General features: G+C 43.7%; 2 protein-coding genes, 1 long non-coding RNA gene and 1 other non-coding gene across 14 annotated transcripts in view; all 4 read left to right on the top strand.

The window, feature by feature from the left end:
* Positions 1-2,212: 2,212 nt before the first annotated feature.
* LOC123845150 (small nucleolar RNA SNORA51) lies at positions 2,213-2,343 on the top strand. Its single transcript, XR_006790984.2, has one exon. It is a non-coding gene; the product is annotated as a small nucleolar RNA SNORA51 (small nucleolar RNA).
* Positions 2,344-10,763: 8,420 nt separating this feature from the next.
* Positions 10,764-14,078, top strand: MRPS17 (mitochondrial ribosomal protein S17). Of its 8 annotated transcripts, none has more exons than XM_045875424.3 (3): positions 10,764-10,882; positions 11,515-11,654; positions 13,450-14,078. In XM_045875424.3, the coding sequence occupies exons 2-3, from the start codon at positions 11,532-11,534 to the stop codon at positions 13,717-13,719; spliced, it is 393 nt and encodes a 130-aa protein (XP_045731380.1). In that variant the 5' UTR covers positions 10,764-10,882; positions 11,515-11,531; the 3' UTR covers positions 13,720-14,078. The 8 variants fall into 8 exon arrangements, with proteins under 8 accessions (XP_045731380.1, XP_045731381.1, XP_045731379.1 ...); XM_045875425.3 differs by having other exon boundaries at positions 10,827-10,964; XM_045875423.3 differs by having other exon boundaries at positions 10,830-10,945.
* A 3,062-nt stretch (positions 14,079-17,140) lies between these two features.
* The window catches only part of NIPSNAP2 (nipsnap homolog 2), a 34,874-nt gene continuing 26,335 nt past the window's right edge, over positions 17,141-25,679 (top strand). For 2 of the 4 annotated variants that reach the window (XR_010411966.1, XM_045875434.3), the window contains exon 1: positions 17,144-17,314. Coding sequence is in view for 3 of the 4 variants with exons in the window: in XM_045875434.3 (XP_045731390.1) it covers positions 17,223-17,314 (92 nt within the window). In the remaining variant the exon portion in view is untranslated. Of the gene's footprint in view, positions 17,315-25,679 lie in introns of all 4 variants that reach the window. The other 2 variants (XM_045875435.3, XM_045875433.3) reach the window with 2 other exon arrangements.
* Positions 17,323-21,489, top strand: LOC135364574 (uncharacterized). The gene is made up of 2 exons (XR_010411967.1): positions 17,323-17,776; positions 18,423-21,489. It is a non-coding gene; the product is annotated as an uncharacterized LOC135364574 (long non-coding RNA).

A 25,679-nucleotide genomic window follows, 5' to 3' on the forward strand; every position in this document is an offset into this window, starting at 1 on the left:
CCAGAAGCCTCCTTTTCTTTCCTTTCTAAGTAGACTTCTCCACAGACTGCTTGGGCTTCCTCAGGGGAAGCTGGCTGGATCCTAAGAGTAAGCACTTCAAGAAAACAAGGTGGAACTGTATGACACTTTATGACACAGCCTCAAAAGTCACAAAGCATTAGTTCCATCATATTTTATTAGTCCAGGCAGTCACAAGGCCAGCCCAGGTTCAGAGGGAAGGAAGCAATGAGCCTTCACCTGATGGGAGGAGTGTCAAGATCATATTGTAAGAACATGTGGGGTAGGAGATGTGGAAAATACAGTCTTCCACATCACTAGATTTGTAGTGTCTGAGCTTATTAGTACAGCCAGTTTTTCTTTCTTCCTGTTATGGCCTACCCACTCCTACCTATTGTCTCTTCTGAAGTAGGTATAAGTGTAAGTATAATTCACACTTCCTTTTTTTTTTAAGATTTTATTTATTTATTTGACAGAGAGAGAGTCAGCGAGAGAGGGAACACAAGCAGTGGGAGTGGGAGAGGGAGAAGCAGGCTTCCGGCGGAGCAGGGAGCCCGATGCGGGGCTCGATCCCAGGACCCTGGGATCATGACCTGACCCAAAGGCAGACGCTTAACGACTGAGACGCCCAGGCGCCCCTCACACTTCCTTTTTAAGCTGAAATATCTATATAGATATTCCACATCTCAAAATCCCTGTTAGTTTATAAACCATCCATGCCATTCTCTAGTGTGTATTTGCTAATTCAGGTGACTGGATTACAAGTATTAATTATTTTTTTACCCCACATTAGATTTTATCTATCCAATAGTCATTTCACCAAAAAAAAAAAAAAAAGGCTGTAATGATTTAGGATTAATTGATTAATTTATTCTGCTATTCTCTCATTTTCTAATTTATTAATTTCTGCTTTCAACTTGATTTCTTCTGTTTTTTCTTAAGATCACTTTTTGGGTTTGCTTACAGACATTGGAAGTTCACTGCTTAGGTTCAGAGTGTTATTAAGAACCCAAAACAGTCAGATTTTAGTGCCTTGCACTATTTCACACTTCCTCAACTCCATCCAACACTGCAGTTATACACACACCATGAAGAGAGTGCACTGTTTACAGGAAAACCTTGTTTTATGTAGCCCATTCACTTATGCCCTAATATTTCTTGTGTATCCAATCTGTGTGAAGTATTGGGATAGATGCTGTGTGGAAATCAAAATGAAAGGGTCTGGGGCCTTCTCCCTCCAAAGAGTATACAATCAGGACAAAATAGCACAGGATATAAACCATAACAGACCAAGACAGTCAACATGGGACATAAGCCATAACAACTCCAAGTATTGTCAGAGCATAAGGGAACGGTTCTTTGACTAGAAGTTTTGAAAATGGTTTTCTGAAAGAAGCATTGTCTGAACCAAGTTCTTAAGGATGAGTAGGTAGTATTTTGGCATGGAATAGATAAAAGGTAGTTCAAAGAACACTGAGCAAAGATAGGGTATATTAGGTTGCTACTGCTGCTGTAACAACCACAAACTTAGTGGATTTATTTTTTTCTTTTCAATTTTTTATTTAAATTCTAGTTAGTTAATATACAGTGCAATATTGGTTTCAGGAATAGAATTCAGTGATTCATCACTTACATATAACACCCAGTGCTCATCACAACACATGCCCTCCTTAATGCCCATCACCCACCTAGCCCATCCCCACCCACTTTCCTCCATCAACTGTCAGTTTGTTCTCTATCTTTAAGAGTCTCTTATGATTTGTTTCCCTCTCTCTTTTTTCTTTTTTCCCACTCCCATATGTTCATCTTTTTGGTTTCTTAAATTCCACAGATGAGTGAAATCCTATGGTATTTGTCTTTCTCTGACTGACTTATTTTACTTGGCATAATACATTCTAGCTCCATCCATGTCATGCAAATGCAAGATTTCATTTTTTTTTTTTTATGGATGAGCAATATCCGTGTGTGTGTGTGTGTGTGTACCACATCTTCTTTCCAGATTTATTTTTTCTAAGATTTTATTTTTTTAGTAATCTCTACACCTAATGTGGAACTCGAACTTACAACCCCAAGATCAAGAGTCACATGCTCTACCAACTGAGCCAGCCAGGCACCCCAAACTTAGTGGATTTAAACAAGAAAATAAATAACTATCTATCTAGAATTACTTTGAATGTAAATGAACTAAATGCTTCAATCAAGACACATAAGGTTAAGCCTTCTGGTGCTTACCATATGCTGTGTTCTTACACTGGCTGTACAGAAAGAGGAGGCAGAGTAAACCCACCCATATACACCCCAGCCCAGACCCTTTGCCTGGTCTGTATTAAGAATGGGAAAAAAAGAAAAGAAAAGACAGGGTGACAAATGGATAAAAAAAAAAAGGCCCATCTATATGCTGCCTACAGGAGACTCATTTCAGACATAATCTGCAGATTGAAAGTGAGAAGATAGAAAAACATCTATCATGCAAATGGATGCCTTAGGAAATCAGAGTAGCAATACTTATACCAGACAAGGTAAACTTTAAAGCAAAGACCATAACACTAGACAAAGAAAGACACTATATAATAATAAAGAGGATAACCCAACAAGAAGATAAAACAATTGTAAATATTTATGCACCCAATCTAGGGGCACCCAAATACATTAAGTAGTTAATAACAAACACAATGGAACTAATCAATAATAATACAGTAATAGTAAGGGACTTTAACATCCCACTCACAGCAATGGACAGGTCATCTAAACAGAACATCAACAAGGAAGTAATGGCATTGAATGACACACTGGAACAGATGGATTTACAGATATATTCAGAACATTCCATCCCTGAACAGCAGAATACACATTCTTTTCAAGTGGACTTGGAACATTCTCTAGAAGAGATCACGTATTAGTCCACAAAAGACACCTCAACAAATACAAGAAGACCAAAATCATGCCATGCATATTTTCTGACCACATTTTGAAACCAGAAGTGAACCACAAGAAAAAAAATCTTGAAAGACCACAAATACATGGAGGTTAAGCAACATGCTACTGTATAATAAATGGGTAAACCAGGAAATAAAACAAGAAATGAAAAATTACATAGAAAGGAATGAAAATGAAAACACAGTGGTCCAAAAACTCTGGGATGCAGCAAAAGCAGTTCTAACAAGGAACTTTATAGGAATACAAAACTACCTCAAGAAGCAAGAAAAATCTCAAATAAATACCCTAACTTGCACCGAAAGGAGCTAGAAAAAGAATAATAAGCCTAAAACCAGCAGAAGGAAGGAAATAATAAAGATTAGAGCCGAAATATATGATACAGAAACTAAAACAAACAAACAAACAAAAAACAGACCACTGAAACCAGGAGTTGGTTCTTTGAAAAAAAAAATTGACAAACCTCTGGGAGAGAGGAGTTAAAATGGCAGAGGAATAGGGGGCCCTAATTTCATCTGGTCCAGGGAATTCAGCTAGTTATCAAATCATTCTGAACACCTGCAAAATCAATGGGAGATTTGAGAAAAGAATTGCTGCAATTCCACAAATAGAAAAGTGACCATTTTTTGCAGGTAGGAGGTGAAGAGACATGAATCCAGGGCGATATATCAGAAGGTAAACCATAGAGGGGAGGGAGCTTTCTTAAGCAGGCTACCAGAAAGTGTTATAAACAGTAGAGCACAAAATTGGAACTTAAAGGAGTCTGCTACACTTGGGGACATTCCTGGCTTAAAGATGCTCAGGTGGCAGAGCAGGGAAGAATCCCAGTTGGGACAGTGTGGTCTCAGGATCCCTGGGGTCACAAAAAGAATGGGTACCTGAGTGCTACAGAGTTCCCAAGCATCAGAGCAGGGAAGCTGGCTGAAAACAGCAAGTCTAGGCACTGGCTTTCCATTCAGTGTTGCCATAAACCATGAACGGAGACACAGTTGGGCAACCACTCTCTGAGCAGGGTCCCAGAAAGTGGCAGAACCGCTGTGAGAACCCCCTTTCCTCCCCCAGGAGGAAGAGCGCAGGTCCACGCTGCAGGAATCCGTAAGGTTTGGAGACTGTAAACTGGGTCCAATGCCTGAGATAAAAATGCTCATAGGCTGGGTGAACACAGCGTTAAGACAGACAGCAAGGAGACAAGAGTGACTGCTTTTCTGTGAGGGTTCACTAGAGATGGGGGGGGTGCGAAATTTCAGCTCCAGACAGGGCTAGAGATTGGGTGCTGCCAATTTCATTCCCCTCCCCTCAACAGTACTGAAAACCTTCAGGGATCAAAAACATGCCACATAGTGCAATCTCGAGCCGCATACACTGAGCCCGGCCACCTAGCAAGGGCAGTGAAATACCACCAGGGCAAAGACACCTGAGAATCAGTGAAACAGGCCCCTCCCCAAAAGATCAGGAGGAACAACCGGATAATACCATGTTTACCGATCATAGAGAACTGCAAAACTTCAGTTCTTGGGGAAAACAGTATATAGCACTTGTGAGGTTTTATTATTATTATTATTCTTTAGTCTTTCAGGTTTTTTTCAGCTATTTTCTTCTTTTATCAATTCATTTTTTAAATTCTTTTTTAATTTTTATTTTTATACACATGTTATTTTTTTATTTTTGGTTTCCTTTCATTGTATTGTATTTTATTTTATTTTATTTTTGTGTCTATATAAGTTTTCCTTTCTTTCCTATTTGGGATCTAGTTTCTCTTAACAGACCAAAACAAAGGATCTAGTTTATCATTTTGTTCTGTTTTACTTTTTCTTTGATTTTTTTTTTTCTTATTTTGTTTCTGTTTTCTTCTGGTTTGTTTTATTTGTATTTTTCTAGTGTTGTGGCTGCTATTTTTGTCTTTTCTCTCTTTCATCTATTCTTTTCTGGACATAATGATTAGACAGAGAAACTTACCCCCAAAGAAAGAATAAGAGGCAGTACTCACTGCCAGGGAATTAATCAATATGGATAGACAAAAGATGTCTGAACTAGAATTCAAAACAATGATAATAAAGATAGTATCTGGGCTTGAAAAAAGCATAGAAGGCAGTAGAGAATCCCTTACTGGAAAAATAAAAGAAGTAAAATCTAATCAGGCCAAAATTAAAAATGCTACTACTGAGATGCAGTTAAAAATGGAGGCTCTAATAGTGAGGATAAACAAGGCAGAAGAGAGGGTCAGTGATCTAGAAGACAAAATGCTGGAAAATAAGGAAGCTAAGAAAAGTTAGAAAAACAACTACTGAATCATGAAGGGAAACTTCAAGAAATCAGTGATACCATAAAGAGAAATAATACTCAAATAATAGGGGTCCCAGAAAAGGAGGAGAGAAGTGGGGGGCAGAAGGTTTATTTGAACAAATTACAGCTGAGCACTTCCCTAATCTGACTAAGTAAACAGGTATTCAAGTGCAGGAAACACAGAGAACCCCCCTCAAAATCAACAAAACTAATTCAACACCTCAACAAAAAATAGTGAAGCTTGCAAATTTCAGAGATAAAGAGAAAATCCTGAAAGCAGCTCTGGACGAGAGATCCTTAATCTACAAAGGTAAACACATAAGGCTGGCAGCAGATTTGTCCACTGAGGCCTGGCATGATATATTCAATGTGTTAAATGGGAATAATGTGCAGCCAAGGAGACCTTATCCAGCAGGGCTGTGATTCAGAATAGAAGGAGAGATAAAGAGTTTCCAGAACAAACAAAAACTAAAGGAATTTGTGAACACTAAACCAGCCCTGCAAGAAATATTAAAGGGGACCCTTTGAGCAAAGAGAGAGCCCAAAAGTAACAACGACCAGAAAGGAACAGAGATAATCTACAGAAACAGTGACTTTACAGGTAATACAATGGCACTAAATTAATACCTTTCAATGATTACTCCAAATGTAAATGGACTAAATGCTCCAATCAAAGACATAGGTATCAGATTGGTTTAAAAAAAAAAAAAAATCCATCAATATGCTGTCTACAAGAAACTCATTTTACACACAAAGATACCTTCAGATTGAAAGTAAGGGGGGTGAGGAACCACTTATCATGCTAAAGGACATCAAAAGAACCCTGGAGTAGCAATCCTTATAGCAGAAAAAATAGATTTTAAACCGAAGACTGTAATAAGAGATGAAGAAGGACACTATATCATAATAAAGGTGTCTATCCAACAAGAAGATCTAACAACTGTAAATATTTATGCCCCAAATTTGTGAGCAGCCAATTATATAAACCAACTAATAATAAAATTAAAGAAACACATTGATAACAATGTGGGAACTTTACACCCCACTCATAGCAATGGACAGATTATCTAAGCAGGAGATCAACAAGGAAGCAAGGGCTTTGAATGACACACTGGACCAGATGGAGTTCACAGATATATTCAGAGCACTTCATCCTAAAGCAACAGAATACACATTGTTTTGAGTGCACATGGAACATTCTCCAGAATACATCACATCCTGAGTCACAAATCAGTTGTCAACCAGTACAAAAAGATTGGGATTATTCCCTGCATATTTTCAGACCACAGTGCTTTAAAACTTGAACTCAATCACAAGAGAAAATTTGGAAGGAACACAAATACATGGAGGTTAAAGAGCATCCTCCTAAAGAATGAATGGGTCAACTGGGAAATTAAAGAGGAATTTAAAATACATGGAAACAAATGAAAATGAAAACATGACAGTTCAGAACCTTTGGGATGCAGCAAAGGTGGTCCTAAGAGAGAAGCAAAAAGCGATACAGGCCTGTCTCAAGATACAAAAAAAAAGTTTCAAATACACAATCTAATCTTACGCCTAAACGAGCGGGAAATAGAACAGCAAATAAAGCCTGAATCCAGCAGGAGAAGAGAAATGATAAAGATTGGAGCAAAAATCAATGAAATAGAAATCAAAAGAACCATAAAATAGATCAACAAAACCAGGAGCTGGTTCTTTGAAAGAATTAATAAGGTCGATTAACCACTGACCAGACTTGTCAAAAAGAAAAGAGAAAGGGGCGCCTGGGTGGCTCAGTTGGTTAAGCGACTGCCTTCGGCTCAGGCCGTGATCCTGGAGTCCCTGGATTGAGTCCCGCATCGGGCTCCCTGCTCGGTGGGAAGCCTACTTCTCCCTCTCCCACTTCCCCTGCTTGTGTTTCCTCTCTCGCTGTGTCTCTCTCTGTCAAATAAATAAATAAAATCTTAAAAAAAAAAAAGCCAATGAAGGGAGAAAGCAGAACTGCCTAGAATTAGGCCAACAGACCCTTCTTTTGAGGAAGTGGGATTGACCAAACCTTTGTCCAGAAGCCTGTCACCTGCGATTTAAGACTGGCAGCAGCGCTTAACTGGCCTTTAATCACCTTTAACTGGCCAACAGGTGCCCGGCTTTGCTGTTTATGAGAAGAGGTCATCTAAGGGAGAGACGTCTCCCAGGAAAGCAAAGAGTCCGCTTTTACTCACCCTTCGGTGGAAGTGATCCTGGGTTCAGCACCAAAGTGATGCAGGAGAGCTAGGCTCTTGTCTCACAAAGTCGAAGAATGAATCTTGGGACAAAGGAGAGTGAGTAAAGCGATAGAAGTTTATTAAGTGAAGATAATAGAAGTTTATTAAGTGAAGATACAGAAAAAGCCCTCCAGAGTGAGAGGGGTCCCGACAGGGTTGCCAGTGAGGGCCTTTAGGATTGATCTTTTATAGAAAGCTAACCAGAGAGGGAGACAAACCGTAAGAGACTCTTAATCTCAGGAAACAAACTGAAGGTTGCTGGAGTGGAGGGGGGTGGGAGGGATGGGGTGGCTGGGTGATGGACACTGGGGAGGGTATGTGCTATGGTGAGCGCTGTGAATTGTGTAAGACTGATGAATCACAGACCTGTACCCCTGAAACAAATAATACATTTTATGTTAATAAAAATTTTTTTAAAAAAGAAGCAAGCTAACCAGGGAACTTAAATCTTTTTTTTTTTAAGATTTTATTTATTTATTTGACAGAGAGAGATACAGCGAGAGAGTGAACACAAGCAGGGGGAGTGGGAGAGGGAGAAGCAGTTTTCCCCGCCAGGCTGGGAGCCCGATACGGGGCTCGATCCCAGGACCCTGGGACCATGACTTGAGCCAAAGGCAGACGCTTACTGACTGAGCCACCCAGGTACCCCGGAACTTAAATCTTTTTAACATCTCTATTGATATCACCATTGAGCAAGGACTAGTGATAACAGCTTCAATGCCCCACCTCCCCCTAGGGTCTGGTTATTCTTTGTTGGTCACAGGTCACACTTTTTTTAAAAAAAAAGATTTTATTTATTTGACAGAGAGAGAGAGAGAGAGCAAGCAGGGAATGAGTAGGCAGAGGGAGAGGGAAAAGCAGGCTCCCTGCTGAACAAGGAGCCCGACATAGGACTCAATTCCAGGACCCTGGGATCATGACCTGAGCCAAAGGCAGATGCCCAGCCGACCGAGCCACCCATTTTTAGGGGCTTTACTTTTAGGTACCATTTTGAGGCTTTACTTTTAGGTACCATTATGAACTCATGGATTTTCGTATATTTTATGGTTTTCAATTCACTGCAGTTATAATTCTCTTAAGCCTCACATAATTTCATCTTAGTTCAGTGGGAACTCCAGGTTGACTTTTGACCTGACCCCATTCACCTTTAATAGCTCTCTTGATTTCTGACACAAGATGTCCCAAGTTTAACTCACACACTTCCTGCTCCAGACCTGAAGTCAGTGATTTTTCAAGGATCCTTTGTTCCTTTCAGAGAAAAATGGTATATAAATACCACAATCTGGATGCTTGGAACTGATTGATACTGGGTTTGTAGGCTTTCTAGAAAAAACTTTTTTTGAGAAAAATAAATCATGAGTTCATACTGTATTTCCAAATCGAATTTAAGATTGCAAGGCTTTTACTTTGCTTCTTTGATTTTATTGTTATGGACTGAATTGTGTCGTCCCCCCCTCCAAAACTCATATGGATGTTGAAGCCCTAACCCCCGATGTGATGGTATTTGAAGACAAGACCTTTAGAAGGTATTTAAGATTAAATGAGGTCAGGGGCACCTGGGTGACTCAGTTGGTTAAGCGTCTGCCTTCAGTCCAGGTCATGATCCCAGGGCCCTCGGATCGAAGCCCACATTGGCCTCCCTGCTCAGTGGGGAGCCCGCCTCTTCCGCTCCCCCAGCTTGTGTGTCCCTCTGTCAAATAAATAAATAAAATATTTTTTTAAATTAAAATAAATAAATAAATGAGGTCATAAGGGTGGGCCTAATCCAATAAGATTAGAGTTCTCGTAAAAGAAAAAGAAGACACCAGTCTGTCTGCGCTCTCTCTCCCTGTGCACACATAGAGGAAAGGCCACGTGAGGACATAGCATGAAAGTGATCATCTGCAAGCCAGGAGAAGAGCCCTCACCAGAAACTGACCCTGACAGCTCCTTGATCTCAGATTTCTAGCCTCCAGAACCATGAGAAAATAAATTTCTGTTGTTTATGCCATACTTACACGAACTCTTACCACCTCTCTGTCCCCTTGCCTCACACAGCCAATTTCCCAATCACTTCTCCAACCCACTTTCTTTCATTCCCGCTGCTGCAATTTAGGTTTTCACCATCCGCTGACAAAGCATCTAGCCTCCAATCTCTCCAACCTCTGTTCTCTCCTTCACACTCCTACCACAATGATGTTGAAGGCTAGCAAAACTATTCATATCTCTCAAAGGCTTCTCATCATTTAGAACAAAAAGTGAGGACAGGCCCTTAACAATAAATGCTTCCTAGGTAGAGGCCTATCTCTGACCAACTTAGATCCCTGCCGTTCTCTTCCTGACCGTATATCCTGGCAGTATCAGCCTCCTGCTCATCTTACTGTCTCTCACAACCCAGCACCCCTGCACATGCTCTCCTTTATGCCTCAAATGCCCTTCCCACATCCCACGTCCCTCTCCTCTCAAGCCATATAGCCCCTGGTCAAGGGCTATGTATTGATCAAGTCTCCTCTCCACAAAAGTATGCATTCCTTTCTCAAGGTTCACATTACCTACAGTTGTTTTACACTTATTTCTTTACTCACCTGTCCCTACTAGACTGTGGCCTTTTTGAGAGAGGGAGTCTCCTTTGATTCATCTTTTTGCCTAGCACAGAGTCTAAGAAGTGTTCTATACCTGTTTGCTAAGAAAGAAATGAGTGTTGGACAGACTGTGTGGGAGAATTCTTATTTTCCCAGTCTTCCCTCACCAGTCGCTAAGATGTTTCAATGATTAAAGACAACGCACTATACCCATATTTGGGCCCTCAAATTGTCTGTGCCAGTAGCCTATTGTTTTCTGTTTCTCTTAATTTCCTAATACATTCCCAGTCCTCCCTCTGAGAAGGCGCCATCAAGCAGCCTGCTCACGGCCCATCGAACTCCTTCATAACTGTCACACATAAATATGTGCCCACGCTGGACTTCTCTCTGTCTCGTAGATATTGAGAAATAACACCTAAAATCAAATTGGGCACAAAAACCTACAGAAGTTTATCTTTAAAGGAGCTGTGCGCGTAGAATGCTTAAGTCTCCTCATTGAGCAGTGTCCGATGTTTCCGTGTTTGATGAATGAATGAGGTTCCTCTGATTTGCAAGGCCTTGTCCAAGCCTGGGAGCTCGGCGGAAGAAGAGGAAACCGAATGGAAGAGTTCAATGAAAGGCCGGGATCCTCCACGCTCCAGCGGCTCCGCGCGTGGAAAAAGGGCAGGTCCAAGTCTCGCGTTTACCCACGGTCCGCGGTTCCCTTTAAGGGGGAGTGGGCGGAGTCATGCCTTCACCCTCCGCTGATGGGACACGCGGCCAATGAGAGGAGGCGTCCCGGGCGCAGCGCCTTGTAAGGACGTGACGTCGTCACGCTCCGGCCGCCCATCCGGACTACACGCGCCGGGAAAACAGAGCCGGAAGGTGGGCGCGGGTCGAGCCCTGCAATTGTCGGGGCTGGATTCGGACGAGCGAGACGCCACCCCCGTGAGAACCTGGCGGCGAGGCGAGGGGCCTGATCCCGGGGTAGTGCGGGGCGGGAGGGTCAGTGATCCCATCCTACCCCAGGTCCGGCCGGACGGACTCAGCATCGACTGATCGAGAAAGCAGTCCCAGGTGAAGGTGTCCTCCGGTGAGGAGGACGCCCCCGGCCTTTCCGCCTGGGCCGTGAGCGCGCGAGTAGCGGGGCTGGAGCCTTCAGGGACAGGCTGGCCCAGCGGAAGGAAAGAAGTAAGGGACACCAGTAAAGACCCACGTTTATTAGCGCTGTTGAGCGCCTTCTAGGTTAAACCCTGAAAGCGCTCCTGTGAGTAGATCCTGTTCTTATTCCCGTTTTGCACAGGGGGAAATAGAGGCTTGGGTTAAAACGACAGCTCCGTAAACAGTATGAAGCTGAAAGGTTGGGCTAAGGAAATAGTGAAACGTGTAAGCATCTCTAGAGTGGTGATTCCGGAAAGCCAACAAAAACTGTTTCTGAACTTCAGCAGGTCTAGTAACAAAATTCATTTGGTGAGTCGTAACAACCAGCAAATTACACTTTGAAATTTGTTTTTCAGGTGACCAAAGCCACATAATGTCCGTAGTTCGTTCATCCGTCCATGCCAAATGGATCGTGGGGAAGGTGATTGGAACAGCAATGCAAAAAACAGCTAAAGTGAGAGTGACCAGACTTGTTTTGGATCCCTACTTATTAAAGGTGAGGGATGTCCCTTTTTCACATGGCATTGATAAGTCACAGCATGTTATGGGTTCTAAGCAGAGAAACAGTTCCCTGTTAGTACAGATGCACTGAGCATCTGCTGTGAACCAGCCACTGCGCTGATCTGTGGGTATAACAAAGTGAATTGATCATGGTTCATTCTCAAATTCTGGGGACACATAGAGTTAATTTCAACTCAGCGGATAACTGCTATAGTCATTCTATGTGCAAAGTACTGGGAGCAGAGAGCAGGACACCTGTTTCTTCCCACATGGCTGAAGGAGAGTATCCTCAGTTAAGACTCATTTGGGCTGAATCTCAGAAAGGCTTATATCCAAAGGACGGGTTTGGGGGGGTCATTCTGGCCATGGTGAGTGGTTTATGGAAGCTCTTTTAGCCATTAAAGGGCATGACACTGCAGGAACAAGTGGTTTGGCAAGGTCGAGCCCAGAGCTTGACCCTAAGTAGGCATTGACTGTTGCTGAGTGAATGCAGGAACACTGGGAGCTGGACTGAGAGTGGTCTTGGATGTGGTATTTTTGGATTTCTTCCTATAAGCAAAGGAAGGCAGAGTTGGAGACATAGGGTGAGAACTGGAGGTAAGGAAGTGGGTAAGAAGACTATTGCAGAAGTCTAGAACTGGATATAAGGACCTGAATAGTCCTTGGAGCAGTGGGAATGGAGTGGGAAAAGTAGATTTCAGAAAGAAGAGTCAGAGTCCTTGATTTGTTAGATGTGCAAGGAAGGAAGAGGAAAGTGCAGGGATGGCTCTGCATTCAAGGTTGGGCACACAGGAAGGTAGAAATGCTCTTTGCTATCTAGGATCAAAAACACAGGAGCAGAGGTGACAGGGTTTTTTGGGGTTTTTTTGTTTTTTGTTTTTTTAAAGATTTTATTTATTTTTGAGAGAGAGAGAGAGAGCCCAAGCAGGGGGAGGGGCAGAGAAAAGCAGGCTCCCTGCTGAGCAGGGAGCCCGAAGCGGGACGCGATCCAGATCATGACCCAAGTCAAAAGCAGACACTTAACCGACTGAACCACCCAGGTGCCCCCAGAGGTGACAGAGTTGAGGGAAGGGGGCACCAGGTGGGTTAAGGAGCAAAATAAAGTGGCCTTTTATTAACAACAACACAGGAGCAAGCTGAAGAGTGGCAGCATGATCATTGGCCTGAGAGTCAGAAGACCTTAGCTTGAATATTGACTATTGTTTACTAGCTGTGCCCATTACCTTACTCCAGAGCCTGTTTTCTCATATGTAGAATGAGAATACCTTCTGTAGCAAGGTTGTTTATGACCATCTGTGGCTTGTTTGCAGTACTTCGAGCCACCCATGGAGCTAAGTGTTTTATGTATATTATAACATTTGATTCTCTGGTTAACTTTAGAGATGGAGATATTGGAGCCTTATTTTATGTTGGGGAAAAAAAAAACTGAGCTTATGATGGGGAATGATTAAGTGACTTGGCCCAGAACTAGAAGTGAAAGTAGCATGTTTATAGGCTGGAGAGAAGGCTCCCCTAGGAAGGAAGAGTTTAAATAAGGGTAAAGAAGGATGATGATTGATAGACAAGGATACTGAGGGTAATAGGCTGGAGAGCTCAGGGACATGATCCACTCTAAAATATACTGTTTTCCAGAAATTAAGCAGCTAATTTTTGTATTAGAAGCCTCCTAAGTATATTATCTCTTTTCCCCAAGTCCCAGCTTGTTTTCTGTGCATTACTCTTTCATATTCTATACTATATTGTCAGATCACAGATGGGAACTACTGATTTGTTCCTCCTTCTTTCAACAGTATTTTAATAAGCGTAAAACCTACTTTGCTCACGATGCTCTTCAGCAGTGCACAGTTGGGGATATTGTGCTTCTCAAAGCTCTACCTGTTCCACGAACAAAGCATGTGAAACATGAACTGGCCGAGATCATTTTCAAAGTTGGACAAGTTATAGATCCGGTGACTGGAAAACCCTGTGCAGGAACTACCTACCTGGAAAGCCCAGTCAGCTTGGAAACCACCTGCCTAACAAAAAATCTGGAAGAACTCAATAGCTCTTCAGCACAGTGAAGGAGGATTGGAAGAAGGAGCCAAAGGGATTTATAAGTTTGCTTTATGGAAAAAAGAAATTTTTCTAAGTTTCATAACAAAGTGTCCAATTTCTCTTCCGGTATTTATGGAATAGCTAAAGGTAAATAAAGCAAAGGCCTTGTTAAATTCTCATAAAAGGTTAAGGTCATGTTTTCAATTTCCTTTTCATTGAACACACTTTCCTCTTACAGTAAGTGTGCCTAGCAATCCCCTGCATTGTTTTGTAAGCTGTTTTAGAAGGTGTATTTTTTTTTTTTCATTCAAAGGAATCTTGAATTTATCTTAGAATCTTTATTTGGGGAGGAAAAATCTTTTGATATAAAACAAATAAGACTGCATTAAGTGAATCTTTATTTTTGGTGGCATATATTCGAAATTAAATTTTTTTTTCTCTGATTTAATCAGTTACAAATCGAAATAATCAACAGTCTGATTGGGGTCAGACTTTATCAGATTAAAGTCTGTATTATGAATGTTGACACATAGAAAATAAAACTTGAAAATTCACTTTTCTTTTATCCTGTATTCTAGCATAGATTAGATAGGACTGAATTCATAAAATCCGATACATTGATGAAGTTTTAGAGCTCACACTATGCATTTGAGTTGGAGAGTTTCAGTTTTGTTGCTGCTTATTAATAAACTATGAACCTAGATTTTGACCTGAAGACACACTTGAGTTACATATTTCAGTTTCCTAGCTCCTAGAAAGAGACTTGGAGCATGTTTCAACCTCAACTAATATGTGTATTATATAAGCACAGGGTTTCAACAGTAACCACAAGCACTGCTCACCCACTGAAGGTTCATAATCTAGGAAGTGAGGTATGCATGGTTTCCTTAATAGCAAACAGAAGCATATGGGTAGGGAAGAAATAAGGATAACTTCCCCAGAAGAGACTAGATAGTGCTAGAACTGAATCTTAAAGGAGCAGTCTCCAGGCTAGTAGATGAGGGTTGTGGAAAGGGCATTCAAGGCAGAGGGAACAGTGTAAAATTCTGAAAGTATGAGAGAAAGGAGCATAACCAAGGTCTTCTGTAAGCTGATGAGGACTGCTGGGACATTTTGAACACGAGTGGAGCTCAGGTAAAGGAATAGGCGGAGGGCAACCCTGTCAGGACCCCTCTCCTGAGAGCTTTTTCTGTATCCTTGCTTAATAAACTTCTATCGTGTAAAAAAAAAGAGAAGTAGGTGGAAATTACACTTAAGTGGTTGTGGGTTATTTGACATTTCTAAAGAGAATGATATAATTAGATTCACACTCCTATAAAAGTAATAGCATCATGTAGAGAATGGGACTGGAAGGGGAAAGATCAGAAGGAAGGAGACAGACTTATTCAAAGACTGGCCCTAAGACCTAAACTGAGCTGGATAAGGAAAGAGGAAAGGATAGATGATTTTCCAACAAGCAAAAGGGTGTGCATGTCTCCCACGGGTGAAGCTATATGGAACCCGTTATCCTGGAAGAGACAGGACACCTATACAAGCCATCTCAAAAACCTCAAATACTTAAAATGCTTACATACACTCTATTGTTTTTTATCTTAAGATACCTTTCCAAATAATCTTGGTGTAAAAATTATGCTCCAGGAATATGCCCAGTATTTCTTCTATGGCATTGAGTAACCTAAGCTATACACCTGTGAAATAAGAGTACCTCGCCCAGTAAAAAGCACTGGGTTAATGGAACTCTGGAGCAAGAGGATAGTGGAGAAAAAAATGCAGAATAAGTGGCCTAATACTAAATAGCACAAAAGCAGTCAACCCAAGAAATACTTACCAGGTTTACATCTCAGGGAAATACATGTGAAAGCATTTGTCTCTGGATTAACTGAGAAGTTGGGAGACCCTGTGTGAAGTCACAAGGGTACAGTGACACCACTGGCTTGAAGAGGCTTGTCTCCTGCAGCGGAGGATTGGGACATGTCCTTTCTGCCCTTGGGAAAGCTCACTTCAGCCTCCCTTTGGGCCTCTCCAGTTTCTTACAGGCTCACTAAGCATTGGCCAGTTGAGATCAGGAACCTGCTCAGCCACACAGCCTCTGGCCTCCTGTCCTGCGTCCCTTGGTCTTCTTTTCACTGGCCTCCAAGAAACCTTGTTGCCATTCCTCCATCCACAGGGTCCCTTTGTGTCCTCCCTGGCGGCTCCTTGACATATTAACATGTTCAAATATTCCCCCCAGTCAGAAAACTGCACCCTTTAAGCTCCAATGCTTCCTTTGCCTCCAAGAAGCGCAGTTCCTGCCCCCACCCCTCTTACGCAGAGACCGGCCTGGGTAACAGAGACCTCCCAGCTACCCAGTCCTGAGGGCATTTTCCTCTCGGCCTCTGCAGACTCTTGCACTGTCCGTCAAATGTTCGCCTTGCTGGCTGGGGCCTCTACTCTTCCCTGTGCCTCCCCCTTCTCTCACTGTCTAGCTCCCTTTCTGCCTACCCCCTCTTGGTTGCAGTTTTCAAGGTACACCTGTGGCTCTTTTATCTTACCCAGGATACATTGCCCATCCTGACCCAGACCTTTAAGTTGTTTTCTTTTTTTTTTTTTAAGATTTTATTTATTTGACAGAGAGAGATACAGCGAGAGAGGGAACACAAGCAGCGGGAGTGGGAGAGGGAGAAGCAGGCTCCCCGCGGAGCAGGGAGCCCGATGCGGGGCTCTATCCCAGGACCCTGGGATCGTGACCCGAGCCGAAGGCAGACGCTTAAGGACTGAGCCACCCAGGGTTTCTTGGCCGAGATGTCCTCCCTTCCACTGGTCAACTCCTCTTCCCTTGGGACTGCGCTGTTGTGCCAGCAACTCGGCCTCTATCCTCTGCTTCACAGCCACGGCCACTTACCCGATCTCCCGTCTGTGCCCCCCTCCCGTCCCGAGAACCTCTTCATTTCAACACTTGACACACTCAGCCAATCGTTGTTTCACATCCTGCTGCTACTAGACTGGACCGGCTTGACAATGGAGGCCCGACCAGCGCCCGCCAGTGTTGACATGAACAGGAACAATGTAGTCCCGAGACTACGAGATAACTTGAGTATGTTTTCATCCAGAATGTTTTTATTAAAGCGTTGTTTGGGGTCTGGTTTTGGTTTGAAAAGGTAATATATTTACACGGTACAAAGTTCAAAAGGTATTGGGGGAGAAGCCTGGATTTAACACAGTGTTACTCTTTTCTTGTACAGTAAAGCCTTGCCCACGTTCCTCTTGCGCACCCTGTTCAGGACACCCAGCTCCTTTCGCAGGGGATTACTGCCCCCTAGTGTAGTCCTCTCCGGCCAGCGCGCCTTCCTCACAGCGGCGGGCCTCCCCGCGCGGGGACCGTGCGCGCTGCTGCCCCTGGCGGCGGCGCCCGGCGCTGCAGCGGTCGCGCGCCCCGCCCCGCCCCGCCCCGCCCCAGCCTCGGCGGGCCCGGCCGGGGGAGGGGTCGCGGCGGCGGCGGCGGCGGCGTCAGCGGCGGCCCGGGTGGTGGGAGCCCAGGCGCCAGAGCAAGATGGCGGCGCGAGTACTACACGCCCGCGGAGCGGCCTCGGCCGGCGGTGTCCTGCGGCGGGCCGCCCCCTGCAGCCTCCAGCTCGCGCTCCGGTGAGCAGCGCCGCCCTTTCCGGGAGCGGCCGGGGAGTGGCCGCCGCGGGGCGGGGGGCGCGGGGTCCCCCGGCGCGGGTCTCCGCCCCGGCCCGGCAGCGCTCCCTCGGGCATGGCCGCCGGGGCTGCGGGTCCGAGGCCGCGGTCGGCCCGGCCGGGGCGGGCGGGAGCCTCGGCAGAGTCGGAGCGCGTTCCGGGCTTGCCGGGCTCAAGGTCACGGCGGGGACGGCGCTCGGTGCCAGGGCCCGGCCTGCGGGACCTTGACCCGGCGCCACCCGAGCGGTGGCCGAGGGCGCGCGCGCGGCCGAGGCCCCAGGCCCTGGCCTCGGCCTCCGGCTTGTCGCGGCGCCCGGAGAAGGCTGCGCGGCCGCGCGAAGCCGCGACGTCTGCATCCGCAGATGGCAGTAGAGCTACTACTTAACCTCCGAGGTGGCGAGGAAGAAATAAAATAACTCATCCGGGGTGAGCCCTCAGGGAGACGAAGGGAGTAGTGGGGAAGTCTCAGCACTACGAACAGTCCGACTTGCGTCGAAAAGTAGGCAACGGGTCAAAAAGTACTTACAAGTTACCAACACTGGGTTCAAGTTTAAACTTCTTCAAAACGCACTGGATCAAATATTCGGTTTAATCCATCCCTTTGACGTCCGTTCTTGTTTTCCATGTTCAAAAACCCACCTCATACTGACTGACACGCAGATTTGGCTTTCTTGTTTTCTTTACATTGGATAATTTAAACGTTATCTGTTTGTAGTTAAATAATGAGCCTTTAGAAAATTCAGTTGTCACTTAACGAAAGGGTAAAGGGACTGACTGCCTGTTTGTTAAACTCTGACTATGAGCCAGAGAGTTTATTTAATCTAATCCTAGAAGCAATCTTAAGTAACAGGATCTGCATTTTACAAATGAGATGGAACCTCAAAGAGGGTGAGACAGCTAGCTAGAAAAGGCATTTGAACTCAAGTTTATCGGGCCCAGCACCTTTCCTAGGACCGATGCCCAGCTTGTATTTCCAAATTTGATGTTTATGTTTACAAGTTGATTAACAAGTCAACCTCTTATTTTTATTCTGTTATTGAGCATCCACTGTGTCTTGTTTTTTTCCACACAGGTGATAAGAAACTGAAATTCATATTTTCTTCTTTCCAAAAAGACAGCTGAGGCTGAAGGTGTTCACCCAACATATTCACCTAAAGTGCCCAAAGTCACAAAGCTAGTAAATTGGAGATTTGGACCTGGGTCTGCCCAGTGCCCCCACTTCCTGCTGGGGCCAAATGCTCTTGAAACTGAAGCCCAGCCTGTTGGCTCTTGGATTACTCTCTCAGGCCCCCTGTATCTTTTGACTGTCTTAACTGTAGGAGTTTTTTGGGACTCAATCTAGACCCAGTTAATTCACTGATTCTACAAATTTTGAATGTATACGATGTCTTTGAAGCCTTGTGGAACTCAGCACAATAGCCATGGTCACTCTCCGCAGGAAGCCATGGCAGCGGTAAAAATTCATATAGACTTAAAGATTGAAGTAGGTGGTGTGAGAGAAGATCAGGGAACCTACCCCGTGAGATCATGGAAGGCCTCTCCAGGAAGGTGCCATTAAGCTGAGACCTGAAGGGTCAGTGTGCAGGAAAGCCCTGACTGGGAAGGAGTAAGGCATACCAGGAAACTCCAGAAAAGCCTAGGAAGATGGAAGACAGGTGGAAGGGAGCACGAGCCCTGTGATTCCAGGCCTTGCAAGCCATTTTAGAGAGTTTGGATTTTATACCAAGAGACATGGAAGACATTTAAGGGTATACATTCTAGTGTGACATGATCTGATCTATGTTTTTAACATATCAGTCTGATTTTGGAAAGGAGACAGAATGGGCAGATGCTGGTGCCATTTACTGAAAGTCACTGGTTCCACAGGCATATGAGTTCCCACCATGTGCCAGGCGCTGTTGGGAAATATCCGTGCATAAAGTTGTTGCCATCTGGGAGCTTGCTCCTAATTGGGAGGAGGAAGAACAGATACGGTGTGGGGAGAGGGGAATCCAGAGCACTTTTGAACCTGGTAAAGTTTGAGATGGCTGTGAGCTATTCAATGGAAAGGCATTTGGCCTGTTTGATCTATTTGACCCTCAAAGGAGATGTCTGGACTACAGGTTACATTTGGGAGTTGTTGGTTTATAGGAATGCCAAATGTTGATAGATCCGTGGGTTTCATTATACTGTATTGCATTTAATTGAAATTTTTCTTAATAAAACATTTTTTAAAACCATAGGAATGGAGGAGATTGCTTGAAGAGTGTGGATAGAGAAGGGGCTAAGAAACAGGCCCTGAGGTGTGTCAACATTCACAGGCTAGCCAAATTATGGAAAGAACCCAAATGTCCATCAACTGATGAATGGATAAAGAAGATGGATAGATAGATAGATAAATAGACAGACAGACAGACACACAGTGGAATATTACTCAGGCTTCAAAAAGAATAAAATCTTGCCATTTGCAACAACGTGGATAGAACTAGAGGGTGTTACGCTAAGCAAATTAAGTCAGTCAGAGAAAGGCAAATATATAATTTCACTCATATGTGAAATTTAAGACACACAACAGATGAACATAGGGGAAGGGAAGGAAAAATAAAATGAGATAAAAACAGAGGCAAACCATAAGAGAATCAAATATGGAGAACAAACAGGGCTGGGGGGTGGGCTAGATGGTTGATAGACATTAAGGAGGGCACTTGTTGGGATGAGCACCGGGTGTTATATGTAAGTGATGAATCAAAAAATTCTGCTCCTGAAACCAATACTACACTATATGTTAACTAGCTTGAATTTAAATTAAAAAAAATAGGGGCGCCTGGGTGGCTCAGTCGGTTAAGCAACTGCCTTCGGCTCAGGTCATGATCCCAGGGTCCTGGGATCGAGTCCCACATCGGGCTCCTGGCTCAGCGGGGAGCCTGCTTCTCCCTCTGACCCTCTCCCCTCTCATGCTGTTTCTCTCTCGCTCTCTAAAAAATAAATAAATAAAATCTTTAAATTAAAAAAATAAAAGAAGGGAGGGAGGGCAGAAGGAAGGAAGGAAGGAACATTCATTCACAGGCTAGATGTAGGAAGGAGAGGCAGCAAGGGAGACTGGGAAGGAGGAGCCAGCGAGGTCACTCACTGTTTGTGGCAGTGCCCAAGGGGAGGTATTTCAAGGAGGTGGTGGTCAACTGTGCCAGATGCTGCTAAAAAGTTAAGATGACAGAAAACTGGATTTGCCAACAGGAGTCTGAGTGACCTTGTGAGCGGGATTTCAGAGGGGAAGGAGGAAGCCTTCCCAGGAGACTTATTTGCCAGCACCTCTTAGCTCTGCTCAGTGCCAGGCCTGGAGTTCCAGTTGCTTAGTGGACATTGCTCTAGTGTCCTACTGGTCCTTGAGATGCCTTTGTACCCAGAATTTAACTCATCTTCCTCCTACAGAACCTGCTTGTCCCTCCCGGGTTCTCTCCCCAGAAATGGTACATCTTCCATTTAGTGGCCCCAAACCCACCCCGTCTTGCTCTCTCCCAGCTAGCCAGCTGCCAGATCTGTCAGTTCTACCTCCAGCACATCTTGACTCTACCTTCTCTCTCACCATTCCCCTACCTCAACTCTTGGCAACACTTGTCTGGAGTCCTATGAAGAGTAAGGACTTGAACCTGTTGGTGAAGGGGACAACTAAAGAATTCTGAGCAGAACTTTTTCCTATTAGAAAGATCTCTATGACGTGAACTTGGACTGGATGCTAATCCCTTTTCTTTCCCATCCCACCCCACCCTACCCTTGCCAAGAAAAACTATAAAAGACATTTTGGGAACAACGGGACAGTTTTTTGTTTCAATTTTTTTTTTTTTTAAGATTTTATTTATTTGACAGAGGGAGAGTGAGAGCACAAGCAGGGGGAGTGGCAGGGAGAGGGAGATTCAGGCTCCCTGCTCAGCAGGCTCTATCCCAGGGCCCCAGGATCACGACCTGAGCCAAAGGCAGACGCTTAACCAACTGAGCCACCCAGGCATCCCTGGGGACAGTTTAATATATGAAATGTATATTAGATAGAATTATTCTTTTCCTCGGATGTGAAAATCATATCATGGTTTTCTCTTTGTTCTTAGGAGGTGCATACTGAAGCATTTAGGGATAAAGTATCATAGGGTCTGTGCTCTGCTTTCAAACGGTTTGGTAAAAATAAAAACAAATATATATAGAAAGATTTAAAATGATAAAATGTTCATTTTTTCACCTACATGCAGGGTATAGAGGTCTTCGTTATACTGTTCCTTCATCTCTTTGCAGTTTTTATTTAAAGATTTTATTTATTTATCAGAGAGAGAGTGTGAGGCACACAAGATTTGGGGAGGGGCAGAGGGAGAAGCAGACCCCCCGTGGAGCAGGGAGCCCTATGCAGGGCTCGATCCCAGGACCCTGGGATCATGACCTGAGCCAAAGGCAGATGCTTAACGACTGAGCCACCCAGGTGCTCCTCTGTGTAGTTTTTAAAAATGAAAAGTTAGGAGATAGCTCTCTGTAGCAGCAGTGTGGAAGACAGGTTTGTTGGGGTGACAGGGGGTTTGGTGGTGAGAAGGGGAGTCACCTAGTGACTGCTTTCATGCAAGACTCTTCGGATCAGGCCCTTCAGCCTCCTCTCTCCCCCTCATCTCCTTCTGTATTCACATACTCTTGGCTTTGGCAGGTATGGTTCTGCTTCCTCTCCTGGGCATCTACCTGACAAGTGTTCCTCATCTTTCAAGTCTTCAGTTCAACAAGTGCTTCTTTGGAGAATTGGTTCATGTCTCCCCCAGGCCAACTTAGACTCCATTTCCTCTGCCCCCACCGCTGTCACAACCACTACCTCATGTGTCCATCGAGGACTTATCTCCCGTTGGGCTGTGATCATGGTTGTCCGTCCGCTCCCACCAGCAGACAGCTCTGTGAAGTCAGGGCCGGGTGTACTCATCTTTATAGCCTCGGCCTGGCCCAGTGCTTGGCACATGCGATGCACAATCAATAGCTATTTGGTGCTCAAATGAATGAAATCCATTTCACCACTGCTGCCTCATCCTGTGGTCTCAGTGTTAAATGTATTTCCCATCTGTGGTTTGCTCCAACTGAATCACAGCACTGTCTAGACACCTAGTCAGGACCCGTGTCTTCTGCTTTTCACCTCAGGAATATCTTTTGAAGGTATTCCTTCCCTTTCATTGCTCCCACCATACTCGTAACCCAGGACTGTCCGTTGGTCCATCCGGTGAGTAGTGAATGCGGCAGCCAGCAGGAAGCCCAGGAACCATGCTCCCTGCCTTTGTTGTCGTCGTCCACCCACCACACCACCGCCAGGCTGCTTTTCACAGACTTGGTAGCGTTGCACCATGTACAGGATAAAATCTGGCTGGTGGGCACGGTGCGCGAGCCTAACCTAACCACTCTGCCCTCCTTGCCTTCCCATTCGTTCTCTCACCATCGTCCCACACTCCGTTCTCCTGCCTTACTGAACTCTTTGCTGCTCAGAAATACGCCATACAGCTTCACGACTCCATGCCCCTGGACATGTTGTTCCTTTTGACTGGGATTATCGCCTGCCTTGTCCACCAGTCTGTGTTGTCTTCCAAGACAGAGCCAGAAGGTCAGCTGGAGTTCCTCTCCTCACAGGCCAAGCCAGTGGTTCATTCCCTTGACCTCCCACAGTGTGCGTGTGTGTGTGTGTGTGTGTGTGTGTGTAAGTCTATAGTATCTGAGACCACTCGATGTTTACTGTGTTTTTCCTATGAGACTGAATAGGCGAAGCATCTGGTTCACCTTTATATCCACAGAGCCTGGCATATAATGCTTATTTTTTTCTTAAGATTTATTTATTTAATTTAGAGAGAAAGCATGCAGCGGGGAGAGGGAGAGTCTCAAGCAGGCTCTGCACTGATTGGAGCCCACCGCGGGGCTCAGTCTCACCTGCGATCATGACCTGAGCCAAAGCCAAGAGTCGGACACTTAACCGCCTGCACCACCCAGGCGCTCCATGGCACATAAGGCTTATTCTGTTTAAAGTCTAATATTCTGTGGGGTGCCTGGCTGGCTCAGTTGGTAGAGCATGCAACTCCTGATCTCTCCAGCCCCCACGTTGGGTGTAGAGATTACTTAAAAATAAAATCTTTGGGAAAACACAATAAAAATAATGTTTTGTAGACTGTACTGCCCCCCCACCCCACCCTCTGTAAAGTGCCACTCAGCATATGTATGATGTTATAAAGACTACTGATGTGCACTTTTATAGCTAATTTTAAGTATAATAATAATGTGTGTATATGGAAAATTTGTCAAATAGTCCAGAAGGCTATACAGTAAAAAGGAAAAACTCTACTCCCACCCCACGCCCAGTCACATTCCCCAGATATCACTACTATTAACAGTTTACTTTGTGTATTTATGGTACAGTTCTGTACCTGCTTTTTCCACATAATTTATTTTCAGAAATATCAACATATCAGTGCATGTAGATCTACTTCATTCTTTTTAATGGTTGCATTCTATTCCGATTTTGGATATTCCAGATTTATTTGACCAGTCCCTGTTAATGGTTATCTAAATTGCCTATACTAGGAAAAAACTGGAAACGAGGTGCTAATAAATGTTCTCAGTTTATAAAGTATTAAATGTAGAAATTAAATGTCTGTATGTACACATGATGATGCATGTCTGTGCATTTCTGGAATTAAAAACTGTTAGTAGTGGTTGCTTTGGTGAATATTTGTTATTTTAAATGAAATTCCCTAATGCTGATATTTTTAGAAACTTTCATTGTACCCCTTTCTTAATTATTCATAATAGTTATTTCTAAGCTCTTACAATTTATTTAACCACCCCCCAAATTTTTAAACACAGTTTCTGTCTAGTGAACTTAAAATCTAAAATAAAAAACAGGAATTATATAGTCTTATTAAAAAATCTTAAAACTTTCTATTTTGTATATCACTAATTTTATATGCTTGCCATTGTGCTTCACGATGTTATTAAGCAAATATCCCAAAACGTGGTATGTTTAAAACACTTAAACAAATTGACAAAATGTTTTTATTGACATAAATTTTACTGTGGTCATTTGGAGAATTGCCGCCTTCAGAATTTATTTATATAATCAGAATAAATTGAAAACAGAAACAAACACCATATGGTTTTGGGTTTTGCTAAAAGGCTAATAATTTTATGTATAATTTATTCTTTTAATTTTAAAATTAAAATTAAATAAATTTAAAATTTTAAAAGATGCTTAACGACTGAGCCACCCAGGCGCCCCTATCCTTGCTTTCTAACAGTCTGTATAGTAGAAATTATAAAATGAAAATGAGAAAATTGTGTGTCGGGGGCACGTTAAGCGTCTGCCTTCGGCTCAGGTCATGATCCCAGGGTCCTGGGATCGAGCCCCGCATCGGGCTCCCTGCTCAGCGGGAAGCCCGCTTCTCCCTCTCCCACTCCCCCTGCTCGTGTTCCGTCTCTCACTGTCTCTTTCTCTCTCTGTCGAATAAATAAATAAAATCTTTAAAAAAAAAAGTGTCAATGAAATTTGTATTCTTAAATTTGGGTTTTTTTAAAAATGTATTTATTTATTTGAGAGAGAGAGCCAGAGAGAGAGCACAAGCAGAGGGAGCAGCAGAGGGAGAGAGAGAAGCAGACTGTCCACCGAGCAGGGAGCCTGATGCGGGGCTCGATCCCAGGACCCGAGATCATGACTTGAACCGAAGGCAGACGCTTAACCAACTGAGCCGCCCAGGCACCCCGATATAATTTTTTTAAAGAAAGAATTTATTTCATTTTCCCTGTATATCTTCACACTTATTTACTGTGGTAGAGTATATATAACATAAAACTTGCCATTTTAGTCATATCTGTGTATAGTTCAGTAGTAACATTAAGTAAATTCACACTGTTCTGCAACTATTACCACCATCTATCTCCAGAACTTTTTCATCTTCCCAAACTCTGTGCCAGTTAAACAATAACTCCCCATTCTCCTCTCGTCTTATCTTCTAGCAACCACTCTACTACTTTCTTTCTCTATGAAACTGATTATTCTAGGTTTCCATATATATTTTTTCTGTGTCAGAAATTGCTTTGGAGGAAGGAAAAACACATAGCAGAAATGGCAAAGATAAATATGAACTCTCTGTGAAAAGATGTTCAACCTCACTAATCATGAGGGAGATGCAGATCAAAACCACAATGAGATATCACCTTACACCTGTCAAAATGTCTAGTATCAAAAAGTTAAGACATAGCAAGTGTTGGCAAGGATATGGAGAAAAGGGAATCCTCATGCGCTGATGGTGGGAATATAAATTGATTCGGCCATTGTGAAAAACAATATGGAGGGTCCTTA

This window comes from Mirounga angustirostris, unplaced genomic scaffold (assembly GCF_029215605.1).
Source record: "Mirounga angustirostris isolate CCGP_5_RB_7025 unplaced genomic scaffold, mMirAng1.0.hap1 SCAF_5, whole genome shotgun sequence".
NCBI lineage: Eukaryota > Metazoa > Chordata > Mammalia > Carnivora > Phocidae > Mirounga > Mirounga angustirostris.

What these genes read in the sequence shown, in the direction of transcription:
- MRPS17 (XM_045875424.3), top strand. Translation starts at nt 11,532, where the DNA reads ATGTCCGTAGTTCGTTCATCCGTCCATGCCAAATGGATCGTGGGGAAG. An exon ending in TGGATCCCTACTTATTAAAG is followed by an intron (nt 11,655 to 13,449) that starts GTGAGGGATGTC and finishes TTCTTTCAACAG; the next exon opens with TATTTTAATAAGCGTAAAAC.